This window comes from Ahaetulla prasina, chromosome 5 (assembly GCF_028640845.1).
Source record: "Ahaetulla prasina isolate Xishuangbanna chromosome 5, ASM2864084v1, whole genome shotgun sequence".
NCBI lineage: Eukaryota > Metazoa > Chordata > Lepidosauria > Squamata > Colubridae > Ahaetulla > Ahaetulla prasina.
In genome coordinates this window covers 10,877,959-10,902,597 of record NC_080543.1, presented here as the reverse complement: position 1 = coordinate 10,902,597, position 24,639 = coordinate 10,877,959, and the positions used below count along the sequence as shown (strand labels likewise).

The 24,639-nt window shown below is 49.5% G+C and overlaps 1 protein-coding gene across 3 annotated transcripts in view; it reads left to right on the top strand.

The window, feature by feature from the left end:
- The window catches only part of ME3 (malic enzyme 3), a 170,310-nt gene that overhangs the window by 129,382 nt on the left and 16,289 nt on the right, over nucleotides 1–24,639 (top strand). For all 3 annotated transcript variants that reach the window (XM_058186518.1, XM_058186519.1, XM_058186517.1), the window contains one exon: nucleotides 23,904–24,001. In XM_058186518.1, coding sequence (XP_058042501.1) covers nucleotides 23,904–24,001 — 98 coding nt within the window. The remainder of the gene's footprint in view (nucleotides 1–23,903; nucleotides 24,002–24,639) is intronic.

Genomic DNA, 24,639 nt, shown 5'->3' with positions numbered 1-24,639 from the left:
AGCTCCCTCAAGAGGACAGAAGAGTGCACTGAGCTTTGTTAAATGTGAATATTTTTTTTAGAATAGAATTCTTTACTGGCAAAGTGTGATTGGATGCACAAGGAATTTGTCTTCATGCATACACTCAGTATACATAAAAAGAAAAAAATAAGACATTCGTCAAGAATCATAAGGTACAACACTTAGCGATAGTTATAAGCTATTAATAAGCAATCAAATCATACTAGGAAACAAATAAAACAATATAAATTGTAAAGATACAAGCAACATGGTTATACTCATAAGTGGGAAGAGATACCGTATTTTTCAGAGTATAAGACCCACCTTAGTTTTTGGGGAGGAAAATAAGAAAAAAGCTGATTGGCAGGTGGATCGGCCTCCCAGAATACTCCCAATCAGCTGTTCCCAGAGGTGAATTTTAGCAACAGGTTCCTTGGTTGTGAGCTCTGTGCCTTGCTTTTTTTTTTTTTTTCCTGCCTCTGAAAGCCTCCAAAACAGCTTCAGGAAAAAAAGCCTCTGAAGCTCTGTTTGGAGGCTTCTTTTTCTGAAGTTCTGTTTGGGGGCTTCTTTTCTGAAGTTTTTTTTCTGATGCTTTTTTCAGCCTCTGAAACCTCCATTTGAGAAGCTGGGTGGGGCTACATTTGGAGTATAAGACGCACCCAGATTTTCACCCTCCTTTTTGGGGGAAAAAAGCTGTGTATTATACTCCGAAAAATATGATAGGTACTAGGAAGGATGAGAAGAATAATAGTAATACAGTCTTAGTAAATAATTTGACAGTATTGTGGGGATTATGGGACTGGTTTCACCAAAAACTAGAAGTACCTGCCAGTTTTCAGCAAAACTGTTGTAAAATGTGGTCACATGCCCACAGGATGTTAGAAGCAGTCCTAAATGCAATTACTTTGAATCCGGATCGGAAGCACGCCCCCAGATAGGTCCGTCTTAAATTCAAATGGTTGCTAAGCAATCGGTTATAAGTCGAGGACTACCTGTAGCGAAGGAATCCAACTGAAATATGAGAGGAAAACTATGCTCTGTTACACTTTGTGGGTGATCTTTTTCATTATCTCCTCCTCCAGTTTTGCCACTTTTATTTTTTATTTTTTTGCTACCCGCCTTTGATATATTCTGAAAGTGACCAAGTTTGGTCCTTAACCCAAAACAAGGTTACCCAGTCGTACTTTTGTGTAGAGTGAAGTGGAGATGGACTATTCAATTATTCTAGGAGACTGATGTCACTGGAATGTTTTTTTTTTGCTCCGTGATTTTGTCTAAGATTGTCTCTGTAGAATCCTCGGTTGCATAAACAGACCATCAAGTCAAGATGACGTGAAGTATTAGTACTGCTTTATAAAACCTTAGTAACACCACATCTGGAATACTGCTTCCAGTTTTGGTCACTACATCACAAAACAAGATGTTGAGACTTTGGAAAAAGTGCAGAGGAAAGGAACTAAGTTATGATTAGGGGCCTGGAGACTAAAACGTATGAAGAACAGTTGCAGGAATTGGGTATGTTTAGTCTAGAGAATCCCTAGTGCCGCGTAACAGGGTGAGCTCCCGTTACTTGTCCCAGCTTCTGCCAACCTAGCAGTTCGAAAGCATGTAAAAAATCCAAGTAGAAAAATAGGGACCACCTTTGGTAGGAAGGGAACAGCGTTCCATGCGCCTTTGGCACTGAGTCGCGCTGGCCATATGATCACGGAGACCTCTTCGGACAGCGCTGGCTCTTCGGCTTTGAAACGGAGATGAGCACCGCCCCCTAGAGTCGGCAACGACTAACACGCATGTGCGAGGGGAACCTTTCCCTTTAGTCTAGCGCAGGGGTCAGCAACCCACGGCTCTGGAGCCACGTGGCTCTTTCATCTCTCTGCTGCGGCTCCCTGTCGCTGGTCAGCACCACAATTTTGAGAGGAGCTTCCAGTTAGGGAGGGGGGGAAGCATGGCGTGCCAGGAGGAGACTCTATGGCAAGGGGAGGGTTTTCCAGTCGGCTCTACAATTGATAGGGCTTTTGGTTAGGACAGGTAGAGGAAAAAGGACACCGCACTAGAAGGAGACTCTATGGTGGGGGAACCGGACTTCCGGACGGCTCCAGAATTGAATGGGGACGTCCAGTTATGACCTTTGTGGCTCTTTGAGTGTTTAAGGTTGCCGACTTCTGGTCTAGAGAAAAGAAGAACTAGGGGTGACATGATAGCAGTGTTTCAATATTTGAGAGACTACTACAAAGAAGAGGGGGGGTCAACTTATTTTCCAAAGCACCAGAAGGCAAGACAAGAAACAATGGCAACTAATCAAGCAGAGAAGCAACCTGGAATTAAGGAGAAACTTCCTAGCAATGAGAACAATTAACAATGGAAAAGCTTGCCTTCAGGCATTGTGGGTGCTTCATCACTGGAGTTTGTAAAGAAACGACTGGACAGCCACTTGCCTGAAATGATACAGGATCTCCTGCTTGAGCAGGGGGTCAGACTAGAAGACCTCCAAGGTCTCTTCCAACTATATTCTGTAACTGCACTTTCTTCAGTACACTGACCATATTTTTTCTGCTCTTGTAGTCAAGGGGAAAAAAACTATGCACCCTCTTCAATTCACAGGCCACCAGATACTCATTAAAGGTGTTTGTGTGTAGGTGGTGTGTGGGTGTATTTGTGTAGTGGTTATAAATTGCAAAATTGGGCTCATTTGGAGCCTGCAATCAATTCTCTTTAAATACTGTGTCACCCTTCAGCCTTTGATGTAGGATAATGCAACACAACAGCCTCTCCTCTGCGGAAGACTTCATTACATTTTGTCCTCTGTCGCTGAGGAGGCACAAAACCCAGCTTTTAACACCTAGCTGGAAAATGCCATTTAATATGTGAATTGGAAAACTTTTCCTTTTCATCAGAATGCAGAACAGTGTAGATTTATTTTCTAAGATCGCGGGGCAAAAAAAATAAAAATCGAAAACACCGTTGGCCTTAGGCAACCCCAAAACTGGTCAATAAACTGGTTTTGTGGGATTGCAGCTATTTTATTTTATTTTTAAATTCTACATTGCAAAATGGGTCACAGGCATCAATGTCATAGTTACAGGTGACAGACCATACCAAAGGTGTCAAAACTCAAGGCCCAGGGGCAGGATCTGGCTTGCGGGTTGCTTAGCTCAGGCCTATCCTGGAAACAGTGAAGGAAACCACATGCTGCCCTCCTGAGCTCCGTTTTCGCTGGCAGAGGGCTGCAGGAGGACAAAAACAGAGCCCGGGACGGCTGACATGGCCGAAAATGGAGCCTTAATGAGTGACATCAAGCTGGCCACGCTCACCCAGCCACACTCTGCCCCCCCCCAAAGTCAGACACAACCTTGATGCAGTCCTCAATGAAATTGAATTTGACATCCCTGGACCGGTGGTGAAATGCTCCCGGTTCAAACCGGATCACGCGATCCGGTAGCGATGGTGGCGGGTGGTTCGGAGAACCGGTAGCAAAAATTCCTGCACCCCCATCCCCGCCCAGCTGAGCCGTGCGATCATCAGAGGGTTTTTTTTTTCTTTTAAAAGCATTTTTTTCTTCGACTGAAAAAATGCTTTTAAAAGTAAAAAAAAGAGCCTCTGATGATCACATGGCTCAGCTGGGATCATCAGAGCCTTTTAAAAGCATTTTTAAACAACCTCTTTGGCTGAAAAGGTTGTTTAAAACTGCTTTTAAAAGGCTCTGATGATCTCAGCTGAGTTGCCTGATCGTCAGAGGCTTTTTTTTTCCTTTTAAAGGCAAAAAAAAGCTTTTAAAAGGAAAGAAAAGCCTCTGACGATCAGGCAACTCAGCTGGGATCATCAGAGCCTTTTAAAAGCATTTTTACAACCTCTTCGGCTGAAGAGGTTGTAGAAAAAATGCTTTTAAAAATAAAAATAAATCCAGAGTTTGTGCGTGCTGGGTTCACACAGCCTGTTAAACCAAAAACCGTCTCACGGAGGAAGGCGAGTATACGTTTCCTAGGATAATGTTGCAAGATCCAATCTGGGTCGGTCAACAGGACCAGAGGTTTAATCTTCTGACCTTTCAGACTTGTGCTGGAGCCCATCTTCAACTCTCTACCGAAATATGAGCTATCCCAATGAGGGCGAATCTTTTCGGCACTCTGTGCCAAAGTGCGCACGCTTTCAATGCGCCCTTGCCTGGTCGCAACCCGGAACTGCCCAGTGCATGTCCACACCCAAAATGAACTTCCGGTTTCCACCATGCATATGTGTGCTGTCCAGCTAGTCTTCCGGTTTTCTGCGCATGATGTGATCGATCAGCTGGCGGCGCGCATGATCACACAGGAAAATGGAAGACGAGTTCTTCCAGTTTCTGGCACTGCCGCACGCACAAAGGCCAGCTGATCGTCGTGTGCGCATGCGCGCAGTGGTGGGTTTCAAAAAAATTTTACTACCGGTTCTGGGGGTGTGGCTTGGCGGGCGTGGCATGGCTTGGTGGGCGTGGCTTGCCAGGCGTGGCAGGGGAAGGATACTGTAAAATCTCCATTCCCTCCCCACTCCAGGGGAAGATTACTGCAAAATCCCCTTTTCCTCCCGATCAGCTGGGACTCTGGAGGCCGAGAATAGATGGGAGCAGGGCCAGGCAGAATTTTTACTACTGGTTCTCTGAACTATTCCAAATTTCTGCTGCTGGTTCTCCAGACCTGGTCAGAACCTGCTGAAACCCACCTCTGCATGCGCACTAGAAACCCAGAAGAGGAACGGGCGATAGGTTCCACATGTGTGCCATAGGTTCACCATCACGGGGCTATTCTATGAGCCATATTTATGTGGTGCTTTCCTATTGGTTGAATGGTCTGTTGATGGCTGGCTATGGGCTGTTGTTTCCTTGTGCTGCCAATCCATTGGTGTGTTGATACCTGATAAGCCGGGGGTAAATCAGCACTCCTGTTAACACATAAATACAATTTATAGAATAGCCCAAAGCATATATTCCGGTAGAGAGAAGTTCCCTGAGGATGGAAGGTTATCCTAAGTTATCCTAATCAACTGTTTCCAGAGCAACCATGTAACCCAACACCTTTCTTGACTCGAGTTACCAAGATGGATTTAGGAGATCTACCTTCCTTTCCAACAGTTTGGATCAATTCAGGCTTCGTCAGAAATGTAGACCATTTCCTCTTCCTATCGGCCTAGCTAAGCAGGTGTCTAAACAGCTGGCCAGCACAGTTCACCGACTTCATCTATAATGCAAAGGTGTGATTGTGTTACTTCGGTTTTGCAGTCGTAGAAGAGTTTGAAGCTCATTAGACCTAAGCATCTTTAACAAGAGCCTCTTGTGACCGAGTGATGCGTTTGCCTTAAGGGTCCATAAGTTGCACAGTCCAGCTATGTATGCTTGATAGTGTGGGAAGAATTTATAAATTTATATAACTGTGTTAGAAATATTGTATAGGGAATCCTATCCCAAAGGTGCTTTTTCAATAGGCAACTGGACTTTCTTGTTTTTTCTTTGAAGACGTTGCCTCTTGAAAAAGGACCTCTGGGATATTGGACGCACAACGAATTTGTCTTTGGTGCATAAGCTCTCATTATACCTAAAACCTATTAGTGAAAAATCATGATCATAGTCATCATAAAAATACATTCATCATAAATCATAAGATACAACACTTAGTGATAGTCATAAGATACTAAATAAGCAATCAACATAAATCGTGCTAGGAAACTAAATAAAGGTAAAGTAAAGGTAAAGGTTCCCCTCATACATACGTGCTAGTCGTTGCCGACTCTAGGGGGCGGTGCTCATCTCCGTTTCAAAACCGAAGAGCCAGCGCTGTCCGAAGACGTCTCCGTGGTCATGTGGCCGGCGTGACTCAGCGCCAAAGGCGCACGGAACGCTGTTACCTTCCCACCAAAGGTGGTCCCTATTTTTTCTACTTGCATTTTTTGAGTGCTTTCGAAACTGCTAGGTTGGCAGAAACTGGGACAAGTAACGGGAGCTCACCCCGTTACACGGCAGCACCAGGGATTCGAACCGCTGAGCTGCCGACCTTTCGATCGACAAGCTCAACTTCCTAGCCCTTGAGCCATTTATTTATTTATTTTAATTTATTCATTTTTTTTTATTATTATTATTATTATTATTATTATTATTATTATTATTATTTTATTATTATTGTTGTTATTTATTCATTTATTCATTTATTTATTTTATTTAGGAAACTAAATAAAACAATATAAATCGTAAAAGATACAAGCAACAAAGTTATAGCGATAAGTAGAAAAGGAGGCAGGTAATAAGAAAAGGAGATAGGTAATCATGTCTATTCAGTCATCAACATGGGAAGGTGGAGGTCCCACCAACTCCACTGACCAAGGAATGCTGGCACTGTTATGGCGCCAAAACAGCCTCTATAGCCACTGCAGAAGCTTCTGAAGAAGCCCCTTAACAAAGAACTGAGAAAAATGGATGGTAAGTTGTAAGCTGCAAACAACCACCAGGGAAAATTTTAATCTTAGGGGTTCTTGTTGGTCATGGATTTCAGTGAACACCATGTTGTTGTTGTTGTTGTTGTTAGTCGCAAACTCGTGTCTGACCTATCATGACCCCATGGACAATGTTCCTCCAGGTCTTCCTGTCCTCTACCATTCCGCCGACTTCTTCCGTGACTCCATCCAGCCACCTCTGCCTCAACACTGTCAAACTATTTACTAAATCTGCACTACTATTAATCTTCTCATCATTCTCATCACCAATCTCTTTCCACTTATGACTGTATGACTGTAACTTTGTTGCTGGCAATCCTTATGATTTATATTGATATATTGACCATCATTTGTGTTGTAAATGTTGTACCTTGATGAAGGTATCTTTTCTTTTATGTACACTGAGAGCATATGCACCAAGACAAATTCCTTGTGTGTCCAATCACACTTGGCCAATAAAAATTTCTTTTCTTTTCTATTCTATTCTATTCTATTCTATTCTATTCTATTCTATTCTATTCTATTCTTCTTTTGCCCTCAATCATTCCCAGCATTAGGCTCTTCTCCAGTGAGTCCTTCCTTCTCATTAGGTGGCCAAAGGATTTGAAGATGATTCAGGATCTGGCCTTCTAAAAATGGAGCCCTAGAAGTCCACGGTCCAGCCTGCCTGCCTGAGAGCCCGTTCTGCTGTGGTGACACCTTGACCGGCTCCGATGGGCTGCTTACCGTACTTTTTGTTATGCGAAGATTCTCAACTGCGGACCTTCTTGCCCTCACGATTTCTCTCTGCAGGTTTGGCCCTCCACACTATCGAGGGCCCACCTTGAGGACGGGTTTTGGAACCCCGAGGTTTGCATGCTAAATCTGGGAGACTTAGGGGATTTTTAACTAATTGTTTTAATAGATTTTTTAAGGGGAGTTTTAATGGGGATTTTAAGGGGGAGGGTTGAGATGGTGGGGGAAACCCACCGGGAGGGGAGGGTATGTCCAGTCCCAGTGCGTGCTCATGGCTCTATTTGCTCGGGTCCAAGACAGGGGAGGGGATGTTCAGAGCGAGAGTGTTATTCCATCTGTACGGTAAGTGGGAGAGGCAGATATGGCGGAGGCAGGGGTGTCGTTCCTGGGAGCATGTGCTCGATGTTTAAAAGCGATCATGCTCCACCCCTCAGTCCTTTCCGCCCCCAGTTGGCCAGGATCTCAGAGCTTGGGTCTCTGATGCTGTGCAATGCCCGGTCCGTGGTAAATAAGGCCCCTTGATTTACGATCTCATACAGAGGAGTCCGGACTTTACGGGCATTACAGAGACCTAGTTGGGCACAGAGGGGGGAGTTCCCCTGGTTGAACTGTGCCCTCCGGGTTTTCGTGCATTTCATCATCCGAGGGCCCAAGGTAGGGGTGGGGGGGTGGCGGTTGTGATTAAAGAAAGTCTAGAGCCGAGGGAGTCCACTGTGCCTCAGATATCTGGTTGTGAATCCTCCTTGTGAAGTGGGGTCATAGGAATCAGATGGGTCTGTTGATCGCACCTGGCTCCTTGCTGCGTGACTACAGCCCTGCCTGAGCTGCTGGAGGTGCTGGGTGGCAGTTGAGACTCCCAGACTTCTGGTCATGGGGATTTCAACTGCCATCGGCCGGCTTGTCATCAACGGTAGCCCAGGAGCTCCAGGCTTCCATGACGGCCATGGACCTGATTCAAGTAATTGATGGCCCTACACACATGGGGGAGGCACACTAGATCTGATTTTTATCTCTGGACAGTGGATTAATGATCTGGTATTAGGAGATTTAGTGACGGAACCGTGTCATGGTCGGATCATTTTCTCCTTCGCCTGACTTTCGGACCGCCACCACCATCGCAGGGAGACGGAGCCAATGCGTTGGTTCCGCCCCAGGCGCCTGATGGACCGGAGAGGTTCCGGACGGAGCTTGGGCCGTTTCTGAGGATCTTGCCCACGACTGCACGACTGAAGAACTAGTTGCGGCCTGGGAGCGGGCCGTGGCTGGGGCTTTGGACCGTGTCGGCGCCTTTGCCTCTGACCTGGCGTAGATCTCACTTGGCTCCTGGTTCTCTGAGGAGCTGAGGGAGATGACGCCGGAGAAGACGCCTAGAGAGTACCTGAGGTCCAGCTGCCGAGGCTGATCGGACACTAGTGAGTTCTTTTACTAAGACCTACCTAGTGGCAATGAGGGAGGCCACGTTTCCACCCTCATTGCATCGGCAGATAACCGCCCGCCGCCCTGTTTCGGGTGACTCGCTCCCTCCTTCAACAGGAGGGGCGGATGACCTCACAGGGACGTGCCGAGGAGTTTAACGTTATCTATATGATAAAATCGTCAGCCGGGATAGTTTAGACCAAAATTGCGATGATCCAAGTGGGATGGCAGAGGCACGCCTTGTTGAGGTTATTTGGGATGAGTTTGAGACTGTGGCTCTCGAGGACGTGGACAGGTTACTGGGAGGCTACATGCGACCACATGTTTACTGGACCCGTGTCCTTCCTGGCTGGTGCTGGCTACTCAGGAAGTGACACGAGGCTGGCTCGGGAATTATAAATGCTTCATTGTTGGAAGGGTTTTCCCGCCGCCTTGAAAGAGGCGGTGGTGAGACCTCCTCAAGAAGCCTTCCTGGACCCAGCTATTTTGGGAAATTATCGTCCAGTCTCCAACCGCTTTGGCGAAGGTTGTAGAGAGTGTGGTTGCATGGCAGCTTCCCGGTACCTGGATGAAGCTGTCTTCAGACTGCTCCAGTCCGGCTTCCGCCCGTCACAGTACGAGACAGCTTTGGTCGCAGGTGGATGACCTCTGAGGCCAGGATAGTTGTTCCTCTGCCCTGGTCCTATTAGACTCTCAGCGGCTTTTGATACCATCTCGACCATGGTATCTTGCTGCACCGGTTGGAGGGGTTGGGAGTGGGAGGCACCGTTATCGGTGGTTCTCCTCCTATCTCCGACCGTGCAGACGGTGTTGACAGGGGGCAGAGGTCGACCGAGGCGCCTTGTGGGGTGCCTCAGGGGTCGATCCCCTCGCCCCTCCTGTTCAACATCTACATGAAGCCGCTGGGTGAGGTCATCAGTGGTTTCGGGGTGAGTTATCACCTGTACGCTGATGACACTCAGCTGTACTTTTCCACCCCGGACCACCCCAACGAAGCGGTTGAAGTGCTGTCCCGATGTCTGGAAGCCATACGGGTCTGGATGGGGAGAAACAGACTCAAGCTCAATCCCTCCAAGACGGAGTGGCTGTGGATGCCGGCACCCCGGTACAGTCAGCTGCAGCCGCAGCTGGCTGTGGGGGGCGAGTTATTGGCCCCAAAGGAGAGGGTGCAATTTGGGTGTCCTGCAAGTAAAAACTTATTATAATCAGCCTAATTTAAAATTAATAATAAGAAATTTAAAATCGATAAAATAAAGATGTGTCTTCAGTTAGCCCGAAAGGTCCAAGGTCCGTATTTGGCGTAAACAAGCTCATTCCAGAGTGTGGGGCCCCACAGAAGGACCTTCCCTGGGGGCCGCTCAACCGACATTGTTCATCCAGGAGGCACCCTGAAGTCCTCTCCTGTGAGGCGTACTGCAGGTCGGTGGGAGGCATGCGGCTGCAGCTGACTGAATCGGGATGCCGGCATCCACAGCCACTCCGTCTTGGAGGGACTAAGCTTGAGCCTGTTTCTCCCCATCCAGACCCGTATGGCTTCCAAACACCGGGACAGCACTTCAACAACTTCATCGGGGTGGCCCGGGGTAGAAAAGTACAGCTGGGTGTCATCAGCGTACTGCTGGTATCTCACCCCGAAGCCACTGATGATCTCGCCCAACGGCTTCATATAGATGTTGAACAGAAGGGGCGAGAGGATCGACCCCTGCGGGACCCCACAAGTGAGGCACCTCGCGGTCGACCTCTGCCCCCGTCAACATGCTCATGACTCGGAGAGATAGAGGAGAACCACCGATACGGTGCCCCCACTCCCAATCCCCCAGCCCCTCGGAGAACCAAGGGGCCGGACGAGATCTGTGCCGGGTCAGAGGCGCAAAGGCACGACATGGTCCAAGGCCCCAGCCGCGCCTGTTCCCAGGCCACAACTAGTTCCTCAGTCGTGCTGCGGGCCAGATCCTCAGGAATGGCCCAAGCTCCAGGAACCTCTCGTCCATCAGGCGCTGGGACGGAACCAACGATAGGTTCCGCCTCCTGCGGGTGAGTGGCGGTCGAAGTCTAGGCGAAGGAGAAATGATCAGACCATGACATTGGTTCTGTTACTAAATCATCTAATTCCAGATCATTTAACCAGGTTTCAGAGAAGCATCAGAATAGTATTTTGTTTAAGAGGAGTATTTCATCCATCTTATTTGCAAGTGAGCGATATTTGTTAGGAAAATTGAAGGCAGAGGAGTTTTAGTAGTTCTTAGCTTGATTAAGATCCCAGATCGCTTTACCTCGCTTCCGCTGCTTGGTTTTTTAGTAATCCATGGCTCCATGGGAATTGCCTCCTCCTGTGTTAGAATCTCCTCCGTGTTTGTAAAGACAGGCGGGGGTGAGATTAAAGAAAGCTGCTCCTTAAAGAAATGTTCCTTAATTTTTAGCAGATGGTCTCGTGAGTAGGAAATCCGTAGTGAGTCACAGAGAACAATTAGAAATAAAGAAACAATTAGAGAGCATTTCACCGAGGCAGCCTTCGTCGGCGCCATCTTAGGTAATCTTTATAATCTATTTTACTTTATAAAAAGTAAAATAGGAAGAATGTATTTTCTCACAGTTGGAAGTTGGATTTAACCTTCATAAATACTTGCATTTGAATCTTTCTCCTTCATGTTTTACACACGTTTACCCAGGTGTGGGCTACTGGAGGTTCACAGGGGTTCAGAAGAACCTCTAGCTAAGATTCTGTGCAGTTCAGAGAACCCGCAAATCCCACTCCTGGCTGGCCCCAGCCACCCCACCCCTCCCAGGAGTCTCCATGCGGCCCGTTTTGGATGCAAGTAAGTGCAGGGCATGCACAGAGGCTTGGGAAGGGCAAAAAACGGGCCTACCACAAGTTCGGGAAGGCTGGAAACGGCCTGGGGAGGCCATTTTTGCCCTCCTGGAGGCTTGAGGAAAGCCTCCGGAGCCCAGGGAGGGAAAAAATGGCTTAGGACCGGGTTATTTATGGGACCGCCTGCTGCCACCGATAGCCTCCCACCAACCTGTGCGCTCCCACAGGGAGGGTCTCCTCAGGGTGCCGTCAGCCAAATAATGCCGGCTGGCGACCCCCAGGGAGAGAGCTTTCTCTGTGGGGGCACCTACCCTCTGGAACGAGCTTCCTCCGGGGTTACGATCACTCCCCGACCTCCGGACCTTCCGACGCGAGCTCAAGACCCTTTTATTTCATCGCACGGGGCTGGCCTAATGTGTTATGGTTTTTAATTGGGGTTTTACTATTGTTTTTAATAGTTTTAAAGTTTAGCCCAATTTGAATTAGATTTTTATAGTGTTTTTTAATCTATTTATGTATATTGTTTTTTGTTGGCTGTAAACCGCCCTGAGTCCTTCGGGAGAAGGGCAGTATAGAAATTTAATAAACTAATCTAAACTAAACTAAAATGTGGGGGGGGGGGCCTGCCGTGGTTAAGGAGGCTGACTAGGCCACGCCCACCATGGTCACGCCCTCCCAGCAACCGGGTAGAGAACCCCTTGCTAAAATTGTTGAAGCTCACCCCCCCTGCATTTTCCCTGTACAAAAATTCTTTCTTATTTCACTGATACAGCTTTTCCTTCAACACCACCCCTCTTTCTCTGTTCTCTCGTGAAACTGGGGAGAACAGCAGAGCTCATGACATTTGTATTGAGACTGAGAGATTTCGATAGGGGAGAATATTTGAAGTTCAGAGTTGAAAGGAGGGGTCCTTCGTGCTCTCTTAGCTTGCCTGTTTTCTTGCACACATTTCATTACCCAGCTAGGTAACGTCATCAGTGCTAGTAGGGAGTGGCTTTGCTCACATTTTATATTTTAGTGGCTTGCCCTGTCAGTGTTGGTGGGAGCAATCTTGGTGGTCCCTTGGTTAGGCTGCTGTTTACTATTAGTTTATTCAGCAATTCCTTGATTGGGGTATTTTTGCTTCTTGATTGTTGGTCTAATGTTGACAGGCTTCCAGGAATCCTCTAGCATTTTTGGACTTGGCTTGATTCAAGCTTGGCACTCTGACAAATTGGCCATCAACAGGCACATAGACATGCACAACATCTACATACCATTTAAAAGATACAATCAACAAGCCAACTGATTCCTATGGCCCCACCTCACATCCGCAATCTGAGGAACAGTGGCCTCCTCGGCTCTAGATCTTCCTTAATGACAACCGCCACCCCACCCCTGCCTTGGGCCCTTGGCTGATGAAATGCTCGGAAACCTGAGGGCACAGCTCAACAAGGAACCCCTCTGACCCAACTAGTCTCTGTAATACCCATAAGGTCCGCGGACTTCTGAATAAGATCGCAGATCAGGGAGCTTTGTTAACCACGGACCGGCATTACATAACATCAACCAAGATCCAAGCTCTGAGGATCATGGCGCCGAGGAACGGTAGGAACTGAGGGGCCGGAGCACGTGATCGCTTTCAGACATCAAACACGTGCTCCCAACTCTCGACACGCCCGCCTCATATCTGCCTCTCCCACTAACCACAGATGGAACCACCTCATCGTCAGGAACATCACCTCCCCAAAACCTCCGGACCTATTAAAACCTCACCGCAAACACGCGCAGTGACTGGCCCTCCTCGGGCTACCCCCAGCACTTACCCTCCCCTTAAAATTCCCTATCTAAAAATCCCCACAGGTTCTTTCTACGCCGCATGCCACCTCTGTGGATCCCAAGACCGTCATTGAGGCCGGCCCTTGGTAATGTAGGGCCATTCCTCGAGGCGGGGCACTGAGGCGCAAGAGTTCAATTGAGGAATATCGCATAATAACAATAAAAATCGGCGAAAAACTGGCTCCATCTCGAAATTGGTTAAGATGATAATATAAAGTTAGCCCTCAGTTAAGGACGGACATATAATAATCCGGTCAATGGACAGTCATGATGGTATCTCCTGGTCAATATCCAGACCCAGATCTTGGTTTGGTCCAATGAGTATAAGTCTGGGGTCTCAACCTCCAACAGCTCGCAGGGCTGTGGTCACAGCAAGGAGCCAGGTACGCGATCAACAAGCCAACAAAAAGGAACAAAAAAACCCTCCTCACCAGCAATCAACCTCAAATCAGTGGTGGTATTCAGCCGGTTCTATCCGGTTCGGGTGAACCGGTAGCGGGGGCTGCGGGAGGCTCCGCCCACCCGCCCGGACATATTCACATCCCATTTATCCACTGTTTTGAAGCTCTGCACATACATAGAAGGCCATGCGCATGCGCGGAGGTGGCACATGTGCACGCTCACATATGCAAACCGGGAGCAAAGGTAAGTGAATACCACCCCTGCCTCCAACACCAAGATTAAATATAGACCAACAATCAAGAAGCAAACAATTTCCCAATCAAGTAACTGCCAAACAAACAGGGGAATTCTGGGAGTTGAAGTCCACAAGTCTTAAAAGTTGCCCTGTGTCTAATTCATGGCTCGCCTGGGCTGCATAATATGGAGAGGAATTGTCTTATATGGCTGCATATAAAATATACAATATAACTAATGTACATAAATCACATAATAATGTTAAAAAATTGCAGTCTTGTGTGGCCGTATTACTAGCCAGGGGGTGATGGAGTGGACACGCCCATTTTAATGAAATAAATTAAATAAACATAAATATGTGGCAATGAATTTAAAGTCACCAACTGAATAAATGGATTCTTAAGTTATCATTAATAAAAGCTTGATTTTATTTTTTTTGAGTTGGCAAATTACACTGAGCAGGAAAGATTGATTTCTATTTTGTTTTGCAGAATGACCTTTTGGTATTAAATGAGCATTAAATAGCCAATTGCTTACTTAAAAACATTTATGGGCTCTTAAAAGTCTTCTCCTTTGAGATTAGCAGAGCCTAATTTTCATAATAAATCTTTGTTCTTCACATCTGCCATGTCTGGGATTACATAACTGGAAACAAGGGAACAATTAATAGAGCTGATGGGGCATATGAGAAACATTCTTTAAGAAAAAAAATATCATATCAGGCATTTATTATTGCAACGCCTTCTTGCTACGTTTTGGTGATTTTAGTAATTAAGAACATAGAATTATAGGTAGGCCCACCTTACCTCTTGGGAAGACTGTAGAGATTCCTTAAAACCACATAACAGGAAAGGTTGAATCATACCATCTTTTAACATTCTTTCCTTCCCCTCATCTCTTATTCTTTTAAATAAAAGAATGTTTTATTTAAAAACCGTGAAGTGTTTCTTTCGAAAAGTTGCGTGCCTTGTACTGTATGGAGTTCATTCTTCTGATGCTGATAAAAAAATTAATTTCTAGCTCCCTCAAGAGGACAGAAGAGTGCACTGAGCTTTGTTAACCACGGACCGGCATTACATAACATCAACCAAGATCCAAGCTCTGAGGATCATGGCGCCGAGGAACGGTAGGAACTGAGGGGCCGGAGCACGTGATCGCTTTCAGACATCAAACACGTGCTCCCAACTCTCGACACGCCCGCCTCATATCTGCCTCTCCCACTAACCACAGATGGAACCACCTCATCGTCAGGAACATCACCTCCCCAAAACCTCCGGACCTATTAAAACCTCACCGCAAACACGCGCAGTGACTGGCCCTCCTCGGGCTACCCCCAGCACTTACCCTCCCCTTAAAATTCCCTATCTAAAAATCCCCACAGGTTCTTTCTACGCCGCATGCCACCTCTGTGGATCCCAAGACCGTCATTGAGGCCGGCCCTTGGTAATGTAGGGCCATTCCTCGAGGCGGGGCACTGAGGCGCAAGAGTTCAATTGAGGAATATCGCATAATAACAATAAAAATCGGCGAAAAACTGGCTCCATCTCGAAATTGGTTAAGATGATAATATAAAGTTTGCCCTCACTTAAGGACGGACATATAATAATCCGGTCAATGGACAGTCATGATGGTATCTCCTGGTCAATATCCAGACCCAGATCTTGGTTTGGTCCAATGAGTATAAGTTCTTAAGTCCAGGATAGATAGTCCATGGGTCTGGCTCCAAGTGTAAATCCAGGAGGAAAGGCAACAGGCCACAACAGGCAGAATACAAGGGCCAGATGAAAATAGGAATAACAGGAGGAGAAAAGCTAGGATGAGGGAAAAGTCAAGGTTTTGTTGTGACCCAGGTTCCTGGACCCGGACTCCTGGACTCGGATGATTCAGAAAGTGAGGAGAAGACCTGGCCAGCCCTGCTTCTCTTGGAGCCCTTTCCCTCCCTGGCACCCACTCAAAGGGAGGGAGGGCCGCACAGCCTGATTCCATGGAGCCTCCTTCTGATTTGGCAACGCCCAAGAACAGTTTTGGAGCGATGCAAGGTTACGACGATCGCGCGCAGCAGCGGAAGAGTTGGGACAAAGCCAAGTCATAATTGTCATGCAGTGACATCTGCAGAGACTATAAATAGGAGGCGGACTTCCTGGTTTTTGTCTTGGACAGCTAATGAATTGGCGAGCTAACTATTTCAATGGAGGAAGAATATATTCGTGAGTAATTCTGGCCTTATCTATAATTTCCTCGTTATCTCCAGAAACTTGGCAGGCCCGTGGGTAGACGTGGCCAGGACATGTATCTATGTAAATAAAAGGAAAAAAGGAAGGCCTCTGACGGACTCTTTGCTGGGAGTATTGGGGGAAGGGAAACAGAACATTTTGTCCAAGACCTGACTAAAACATCTTCCACCAAAGATGGATCAGCAGCAGGTACAGCAGCAGTTAGAGCAGCTACAAGCAGCTAATCAACAGCTCCAGCAGCAAGTGGCCCCCTTGGCAGGCCAACTTGCTGCCAGGAATGTGCCTGCAGCCCCCCCCCATCCTCCCACTCCTCCTCCTCGTCGCAAGTGCCCGATAACCGTGCCGGATAAGTTTTCTGGGCAGCCTGAGATGTTCCCGACCTTCTTGGGACAGTGCCAGCTCTACATGGCTATGAGGCCAGAGGATTTCCCAGACGACCGGGCTAAGGTGGCCTTCGTGATTAACCTTCTTCCGCTCGGCTGCTCGATGGGCCACGCCCTCTTGCTCCAGGACAGCCCCTGCTGGCGGACCAACAGCGTTTTGGCAGCACCTCGCACCATGTATGAGGACCCCGTTCAATGCTGACGGCAACCAGGCGCTTAAGGAACTCAGTCAAGGAAACGCCCCTGCAGGAGTACATCGCCGAATTCGTCTTTTGTGCCAGGACTCTGACTGGAATGATGCAGCGCTGGTGGACGTTGCCCAGGAGGGACTCTCAGAGGAATTGCAAGACGAGCTGGCCCGCGTGAGGCGCCATGCGGACCTTGACAACTTGGTGCCCTTTGTCTCCGCCTCGATGCCCGTCCTGCAACGGGCGACCGCCCCGTCGCACCCGGACCCGTCCGTCGACATCTGCACCCCACTTCCTGCACCACCAGCACCCAGGGTCGCCCACGCTTTGTAACCGCTGCGGAAGAGCCCATGGAGTTGGGAGCGGCCAGACTCGCCTGACAGCCCAGGAGCGGAACCGAGGCGCCAAGGGGATTGTGCCTGTACTGTGGGAGCCCGCCACGCCGCTTCTTGCCCCAGAAGTGGGGCACGACGCCGTCCCGAATCACAGCGTGACCAATCGGAACGGAGCAGGCCCGACCGGGAAACCCTAGGTCGGGCACGTACTAAGCCCCACTGGACGTTGCGGAAGTAGACTCTGGGCCCCTCGGCATCTGATTCTGGACACACGGATATGGTTGGGGAACCAGTCGGACGGCTCCAGGCGCATGCGCTGGTGGACTCAGGGCCACAACAAACTTTATGGACCAGGCCTTTGTGACCCAGTTTGCGGTCCCGTGGTTCCGTGGACCCTCCGATGCGGGTAGAGACAATTGATGGGCGAGAACTGGTGTCCGCCCCATTAAATTCGCCACCCAGCCTTTGCGCCTGGCTATTGGGGACCATGAGGAGGCGATCCAGTTTTATGTCACGGCGGACCTTCATTTGGTCCTTGGGATGGCCTGGCTTCGGACCCACGATCCTCAGGTGGCCTGGTCGGAACGCCATCTCTTTCCCGAGTCTGCAGTGCCGATCACATCCGCCACACCTGTGCCGCCAGAACGCCCCACCGCTGCCATCACCTTGCCTCCTGAGCTGACGGACTTCGCCGACGTGTTCAGCGAGAAGGAGGCGGACCGACTACCCCGCATCGGCCCTACGATGATTGCCCGTGGACCTTCTGCCCAACGCACCACTGCCTGTGGGACGCCTGTATTCCATGTCGGAGCCCGAGTTGGCCGCCTCAGGGACTTCCTGGACAAAAACCTGGCCCGAGGGTTCATCCGCCTTCAAAGTCCCTCTCTCGGCCCCGGTCCTTTGTGAAGAAGAAGACAGGGACTTGCGCCTATGCTGTGATTACCTGCCAAACGCCATTACGGTGCGGAATCGCTACCCCTGCCGCTCATCCCGGAGCTACTGGAGAGGTTGCGGGAGGCCACGATCTTCACCAAGCTCGATCTCCGGGGCCTACAACCTGGTGCGGATGCGAGAAGGAGACGAATGGAAGACGGCATTCGCACCCGATACGGACACTACGAATACACTGTCATGCCATTTGGGTTGACCAACGCCCCGCCGCTTTCCAGCACTTCATGAACGACGTGTTCGAGACATGTTGGATCGGTTCGTGGTTATCTACCTGACGACATCCTGATTTACTCCGGTCCAGGAAAGCCACCTTCGACACGCCGGTCTGGTTCTGCAACGCTATGGGAGCAACAACTCAATGCGAAGCTGGAGAAATGCGCTTCTTCCGGACTTCCATAGAATTCCTCGGCATATCATCTCGCCCGAGGGCATAGCCATGGACCCATGTAAAGTAGAAGCTTTGTGTAGCTGGGAAGCCCTCGTCGGGTGAAGGATGTTCAGCGCTTGCTGGGCTTCGCCAACTACTACCGGACCTTCATCCCGGCTTTGCCACACTGACGGCTCCACTTACCCAGCTCCTCAGGAAGAAGGTTGCATTCGGTGGGGTCCCCCGCAGCAAGAAGCATTCACAGCCCTCAAGAAAGCCTTCGTCCACGGAACCCGCCCTGAGGCATCCCGACCCGCCCGCCTTTTGTGGTGGAAACGACGCGTCCAATGTGGCTCTGGGAGCGGTGCTGCTACAGGCTCCGACGAATGGTGGCACACTTTTTCCTGCGCTTACTACTCCCGGAAACTCAATCCTTCCGAGCGCAACTACACTATCTGGGAAAAGAGTTGCTGGCTATCAAGGCTGCATTCGAGGCTTGGCGACACCATCTGGAGGGGGCCCGACATCAGGTGGAGGTCCGAACGGACCATCGGAATCTCGAGCACCTCACCACAGCTCGGAAGTTGAACCAGCGGCAGATCCGGTGGTCGTTGTTTTTTGCCCGGTTCAACTTCCGCGTGACGTACATTCCCAGCGGTCACAACCGGAGGGCGGATGCCCTGTCCCGCAAGCCAGAGTACCTCTGCGCCAAGGACCCCCTTCCTCCACGGACAGTGCTGCCGGCAGAAGCCTTGGCCGCAGCACGGGAGCCAGTGGACTTGCGGGCCCAGGTGCGAGAGGCGCAGCGCCAGGACGCCTGGTCGCAGCAAAGGAGAGCGGAGGTGGGCCCCGCGTCTCCTTGGACCTTGGAGGAGGACTTACTCAAGTTTCGGGGGCGATTATATGTGCCCACAGGACCACTCCGAGCCCTCGACATGACCCAGTGCCACGACAACCCTGCAGCAGGACATTTTGGGTTCTTCAAGACCCTCCACCTGGTGACACGGACCTTTTGGTGGCCCAGTGCGGCATGATATACATGCTCACGTGACATCCTGCGTACTGCCGGCAAGCCAAGCCCGCCACGGGGGCCCCTCCCGGGCTCCTCCAGCCCTTGCTGACACCCGACAGACCCTGGGGGGCGATCTCTATGGACTTCCTGACGGACCTGCCGCCGTCCTCTGGGTTCACCACGGTGCTGGTGGTGGTGGACATGCTCACCAAGATGGCACACTTCATCCCATGCCGCTGGACTGCCCAAAGTCACCCAGTCAGCTTTCATGCCTAAGGCAGGACTAGAACTCTTAGTCTCCTGGTGATTGGCCCAAAGTCACCCAGTCAGCTTTCATGCCTAAGGCAGGACTAGAACTCTCAGTCTCCTGGTGATTGGCCCAAAGTCACCCAGTCAGCTTTCATGCCTAAGGCAGGACTAGAACTCTTAGTCTCCTGGTGATTGGCCCAAAGTCACCCAGCCAGTTGTCATGCCTAAGGCGGGACTAGAACTCACCATTTCCTGGTGATTGGCCCAAAGTCACCCAGTCAGCTTTCATGCCTAAGGCAGGACTAGAACTCACTGTCTCCTAGTGATTGGACCAAAGTCACCTAGTCGGTTTTCATGCCTAAGGCAGAACTAGAACTCACTGTCTCCTGGTGATTGGCCCAAAGTTACCCAACTGGCTTTCATGCTTAAGGCGGGAATAGAATTCTCAGTCTCCTTGTGATTGGCCCAAAGTCACCCAGTCAGCTTTCATGCTTAAGGTGGGAATAGAACTCTCAGTCTCCTGGTGATTGGCCCAAAGTCAACCAGCCGGCTTTCATGCTAAAGGTGGGACTAGAACTCTCAGTCTCCTGGTGATTGCCCCAAAGTCAACCAGCTGGCTTTCATGCTAAAGGTGGGACTAGAACTCTCAGTCTCCTAGTGATTGGCCCAAAGTTACCCAACTGGCTTTCATGCTTAAGGCGGGAATAGAATTCTCAGTCTCCTTGTGATTGGCCCAAAGTCACCCAGTCAGCTTTCATGCCTAAGGAGGAACTAGAACTCCCAGTCTCCTGGTGATTGGCCAAAAGTCACCCAGTCGGCTTTCATGCCTAAGGTGGAACTAGAACTCCCAGTCTCCTGGTGATTGGCCAAAAGTCACCCAGTCGGCTTTCATGCCTAAGGCGGGACTAGAACTCCCAGTCTCCTGGTGATTGGCCCAAAGTCACCCAGTCGGCTTTCATGCCTAAAGCGGGACTAGAACTCCCAGTCTCCTGGTGATTGGCCAAAAGTCACCCAGTTGGCTTTCATGCCTAAAGAGGGACTAGAACTCCCAGTCTCCTGGTGATTGGCCCAAAGTCACCCAGTCAGCTTTCATGCCTAAGGCAGGACTAGAACTCTCAGTCTCCTGGTGATTGGCCCAAAGTCACCCAGTCAGCTTTCATGCCTAAGGCAGGACTAGAACTCTTAGTCTCCTGGTGATTGGCCCAAAGTCACCCAGTCAGCTTTCATGCCTAAGGCAGGACTAGAACTCTCAGTCTCCTGGTGATTGGCCCAAAGTCACCCATCCGACTTTCATGCCTAAGGCGGGACTAGAACTCTCAGTCTCCTGGTGATTGGCCCAAAGTCTCCCAGCTGGCTTTCATGCCTAAGGCAGCACTAGAACTCTCAGTTTCCTGGTGATTGGCCCAAAGTCACTCAGCCAGCTTTCATATCTAAGGCGGGACTAGAACTCTCAGTCTCCTGGTGATTGGCCCAAAGTCACTCAGCCACACTCTGCCCCCAAAGTCAGACACAACCTTGATGCAGTCCTCAATGAAATTGAATTTGACATCCCTGGACCGTGGTGAAATGCTCCCGGTTCAAACCGGATCACGCGATCCGGTAGCGATGGTGGCGGGTGGTTCGGAGAACCGGTAGCAAAAATTCCTGCACCCCCATCCCCGCCCAGCTGAGCCGTGCGATCATCAGAGTTTTAAAGATTTTACAACCTCTTCGGCTGAAGAGGTTGTAGAAAAAATGCTTTTAAAAATAAAAATAAAAAGTTGACCATGCCCACCCAGTCACATTAACACCTCTCGCCAAGCCCACAGAACCAGTAGTAACTAATTTTACATTTCACCACTGCCCTGGACCATACCATTTATCCAAATGCTTGCTCCATCTTCTCAAAACCAAGCCAGCTTTGATCCTGAGGATGGAAGGTTATCCTTATCCTAATTAACTGTTTCCAGAGCAACCATGTAACCCAACACCTTTCCTGACGGAATTGCATGCGGTCCAACAGTTGGTACGCCAGCAGCTGAATCGGGGCAAAGGAGGATTACAACGGTCCGCCGACCGCTCCCGACGGGCAACGCCCCGCTGGCAGTTGGAGACCGGTGGCTTCCACCAAACACCTCCCGTCCGACCGCCGGTAAAGAAGTTGGACCACCGATTCATCGGCCCGTTCATGTCTATTCAGTCATCAACCCGGTAGCCTACCGACTGACCCTGCCATGATCCATGCAGATCCACCCCGTCTTTCACCGGTCCCTTCTGGTTCCTGAGGCCACACCGAGTCCCCTTCGGTGCCCAACAGCACCCGTCACTATCGCCGAGGACGGGTCGGAGGAATACGAAGTCCACAGCGTACGAGACTCCCGCTGGCTGAAGGGTCGTTTCCAATATTTGATCGCGTGGAAGGGATACGGGACTGATTTCTCCTGGGTAGATGCCTCTGACGTTCATGCCCTAGACCTGGTGCAGGCCTTCCATGAGCAGAACCCAGCCCGACCGCATCCCGATCGTCAGCCCTGGGGGAAGGGCCCTGCGGTGAGGGATAGTGTTGTGACCCAGGTTCCTGGACCTGGACTCCTGGACTCGGATGATTCAGAAAGTGAGGGAAAAGACCTGGCAAGCCCTTCTTCTCTTGGGCCCTCTCCCTCCCTGGCACCCACTCAAAGGGAGGGGAGCCGGCACAGCCTGATTCTCCATGGAGCCTCCTTCTGATTTGGCAACGCCCCAAGAACAGTTTTGGAGCGATGCAAGGTCACGAGGCGATCGCCATGCAGCAGCGGAAGAGTTGGGACAAAGCCAAGTCATAATTGTCATGCAGTGACATCTGCAGAGACTATAAATAGGAGGCGGACTTCCTGGTTTTTGTCTTGGACAAAGTAATGAGTTGAGCTAATGAATTGCGAGCTAACTGTTTCAATGGAGGGAAGAATATATTTGTGAGTAATTCTGGCCTTATCTATAATTTCCTCGTTATCTCCAGAAACTTGGCAGGCCCGTGGGTAGACGTGGCCAGGACATGTATCTATGTAAATAAAAGGAAAAAAAAGGAAGGCCTCTGACGGACTCTTTGCTGGGAGTATTGGGGGAAGGGAAACAGAACAGCCTTCATGGCCAGGCCACATAGTGGAAACGACAGAAGCGGAGGGTGGGAAAATGGCAAAGCTGTCCAAACGCCAAACCGCTGCTGCTCCAGTTCACCGTTTCCCCCCCCCCCTCTGCAGTTCGTATTCACAGCCGAGGGAAAGGGCCCAATGCCACACGACCAAGATAGAAAGCAGGCCGCCTTACCACCCCCGCCGGCGCCTCAAACATGGCCGCCACCATCCGCCGCTCACCTTCCCGGGTCCGTTCCTGGCAACCGTGGGGCTTAAGAGGTCCGAAAACCTCTCCCACGGCCGCCAGAAACTTCAGATCTTCCGACCGGGGCATGGGCGGCTAAGCAGGCGGCCAGGGGCGCTGCCATCTCATCGGAGCTAAGAAAACCGCCGACGCCGATCCTGAGGATGGAAGGTTATCCTTATCCTAATTAACTGTTTCCAGAGCAACCATGTAACCCAACACCTTTCCTGACTCGAGTTACCAAGATGGATTTAGGAGATCTACCTTCCTTTCCAACAGTTCGGATCAATTCAGGCTTCGTCAGAAATGTAGACCATTTCCTCTTCCTATCGGCCAAGCTAAGCAGGTGTCTAAACAACTGGCCAGCGCAGTTCACCGGCTTCATCTATAATGCAAAGGGGTGATTGTGTTGCTTCGGTTTTGCAGTCGTAGAAGAGTTTGACGCTCATTAGACCTAAGCATCTTTAACAAGAGCCTCCTGTGACCGAGCGATGCGTTTGCCTTAAGGGTCCATAAGTTGCACAGCTATGTATGCTTGATAGTGTGGGAAGAATTTATAAATTTATATAACTGTGTTAGAAATTTTATTGGGGTTATTTATATTTTAAGATTTAAATTCTTTTAAAATTTCGGCCACATTATAATATGCTTTTTAATTTTCTCTTAATGTTTATATATTGAATTTTACTTGGCTGTACACCGCCCTGAGTCCTTCGGGAGAAGGGCGGTATAAAAATCGAAATAAATAAAATAAATAAAAAGCAGTCAGGGTTGATCTCTTCTAGGACTGACCAGTTTGATCGCCTTGCAGTCCAAGGGACTCACAGGAGTCTTCTCCAGCACCAGAGTTCAAAGGCCTGAATTCTTTGGCGCTCATAGCTTGTTGGAAAAAGATACCAAGTTCTTTGTATCACCTGTATGTACCTCAGGCCCATCCACACCAATGATAGGATTTTTTTTGTTTGTTTGTTTACTTTTTTGCAGGAACTGCCTCTGTTGCTATAGCTGGAATCTTTGCAGCCTTAAGAATTACAAAGAACAAGCTTTCTGATAATAAATTTGTCTTCCAAGGAGCTGGAGAGGTAAGATTCTGGTTTGCTTCCGAGATCCAAAGGTGCTTTTTCAGGAGGCAGCTGGGGTTCCTTGTTTTTTTCTTTTGAAGACGTTTCGCTTCTCATCCAGGAAGCTTCTTCAGCTCTGACTGGATGGTGGGGAATGGAAATATTTATGTTCTGTGCAGACAGCTGTTAGTTTTTGGAATGTGAATGCTCCCATTGGATATCCGTTGGCATCTCCCTTCTTGACCACATCACAAATGACACCATTCGACAACATTTTGGTGTGGCACCAATTATAGAGAAGATGAGAGAAGGTTGACTCCGCTGGACATGTCCAGAGATCAGCACTTTCCACCGTGGCCAAGACTGCCTACCAACTAGAAGTCAATGGCCGGAGACCTCGCAGGCATCCAAAAAAAAAGAGATGGCAGGACACCATCAAGAAAGATATGCAAGCCGCGGGCATGCCGCCTGGAGATGCAGCTGACTGTGCAAAGGGGCGTTCAATGATCCAAAAAGTGGACTCTGCACCTGTGGGAATACACTAGGAAGAAGAAGGAGGAGGAGCAGGAGGAGCAGGAGCAGGAGCAGGAGGAGGAGGAGAAAGAGGAGGAGGAGGAGGAGGAGGAGAAAGAGGAGGAGGAGGAGAAGACGAAGAAGAA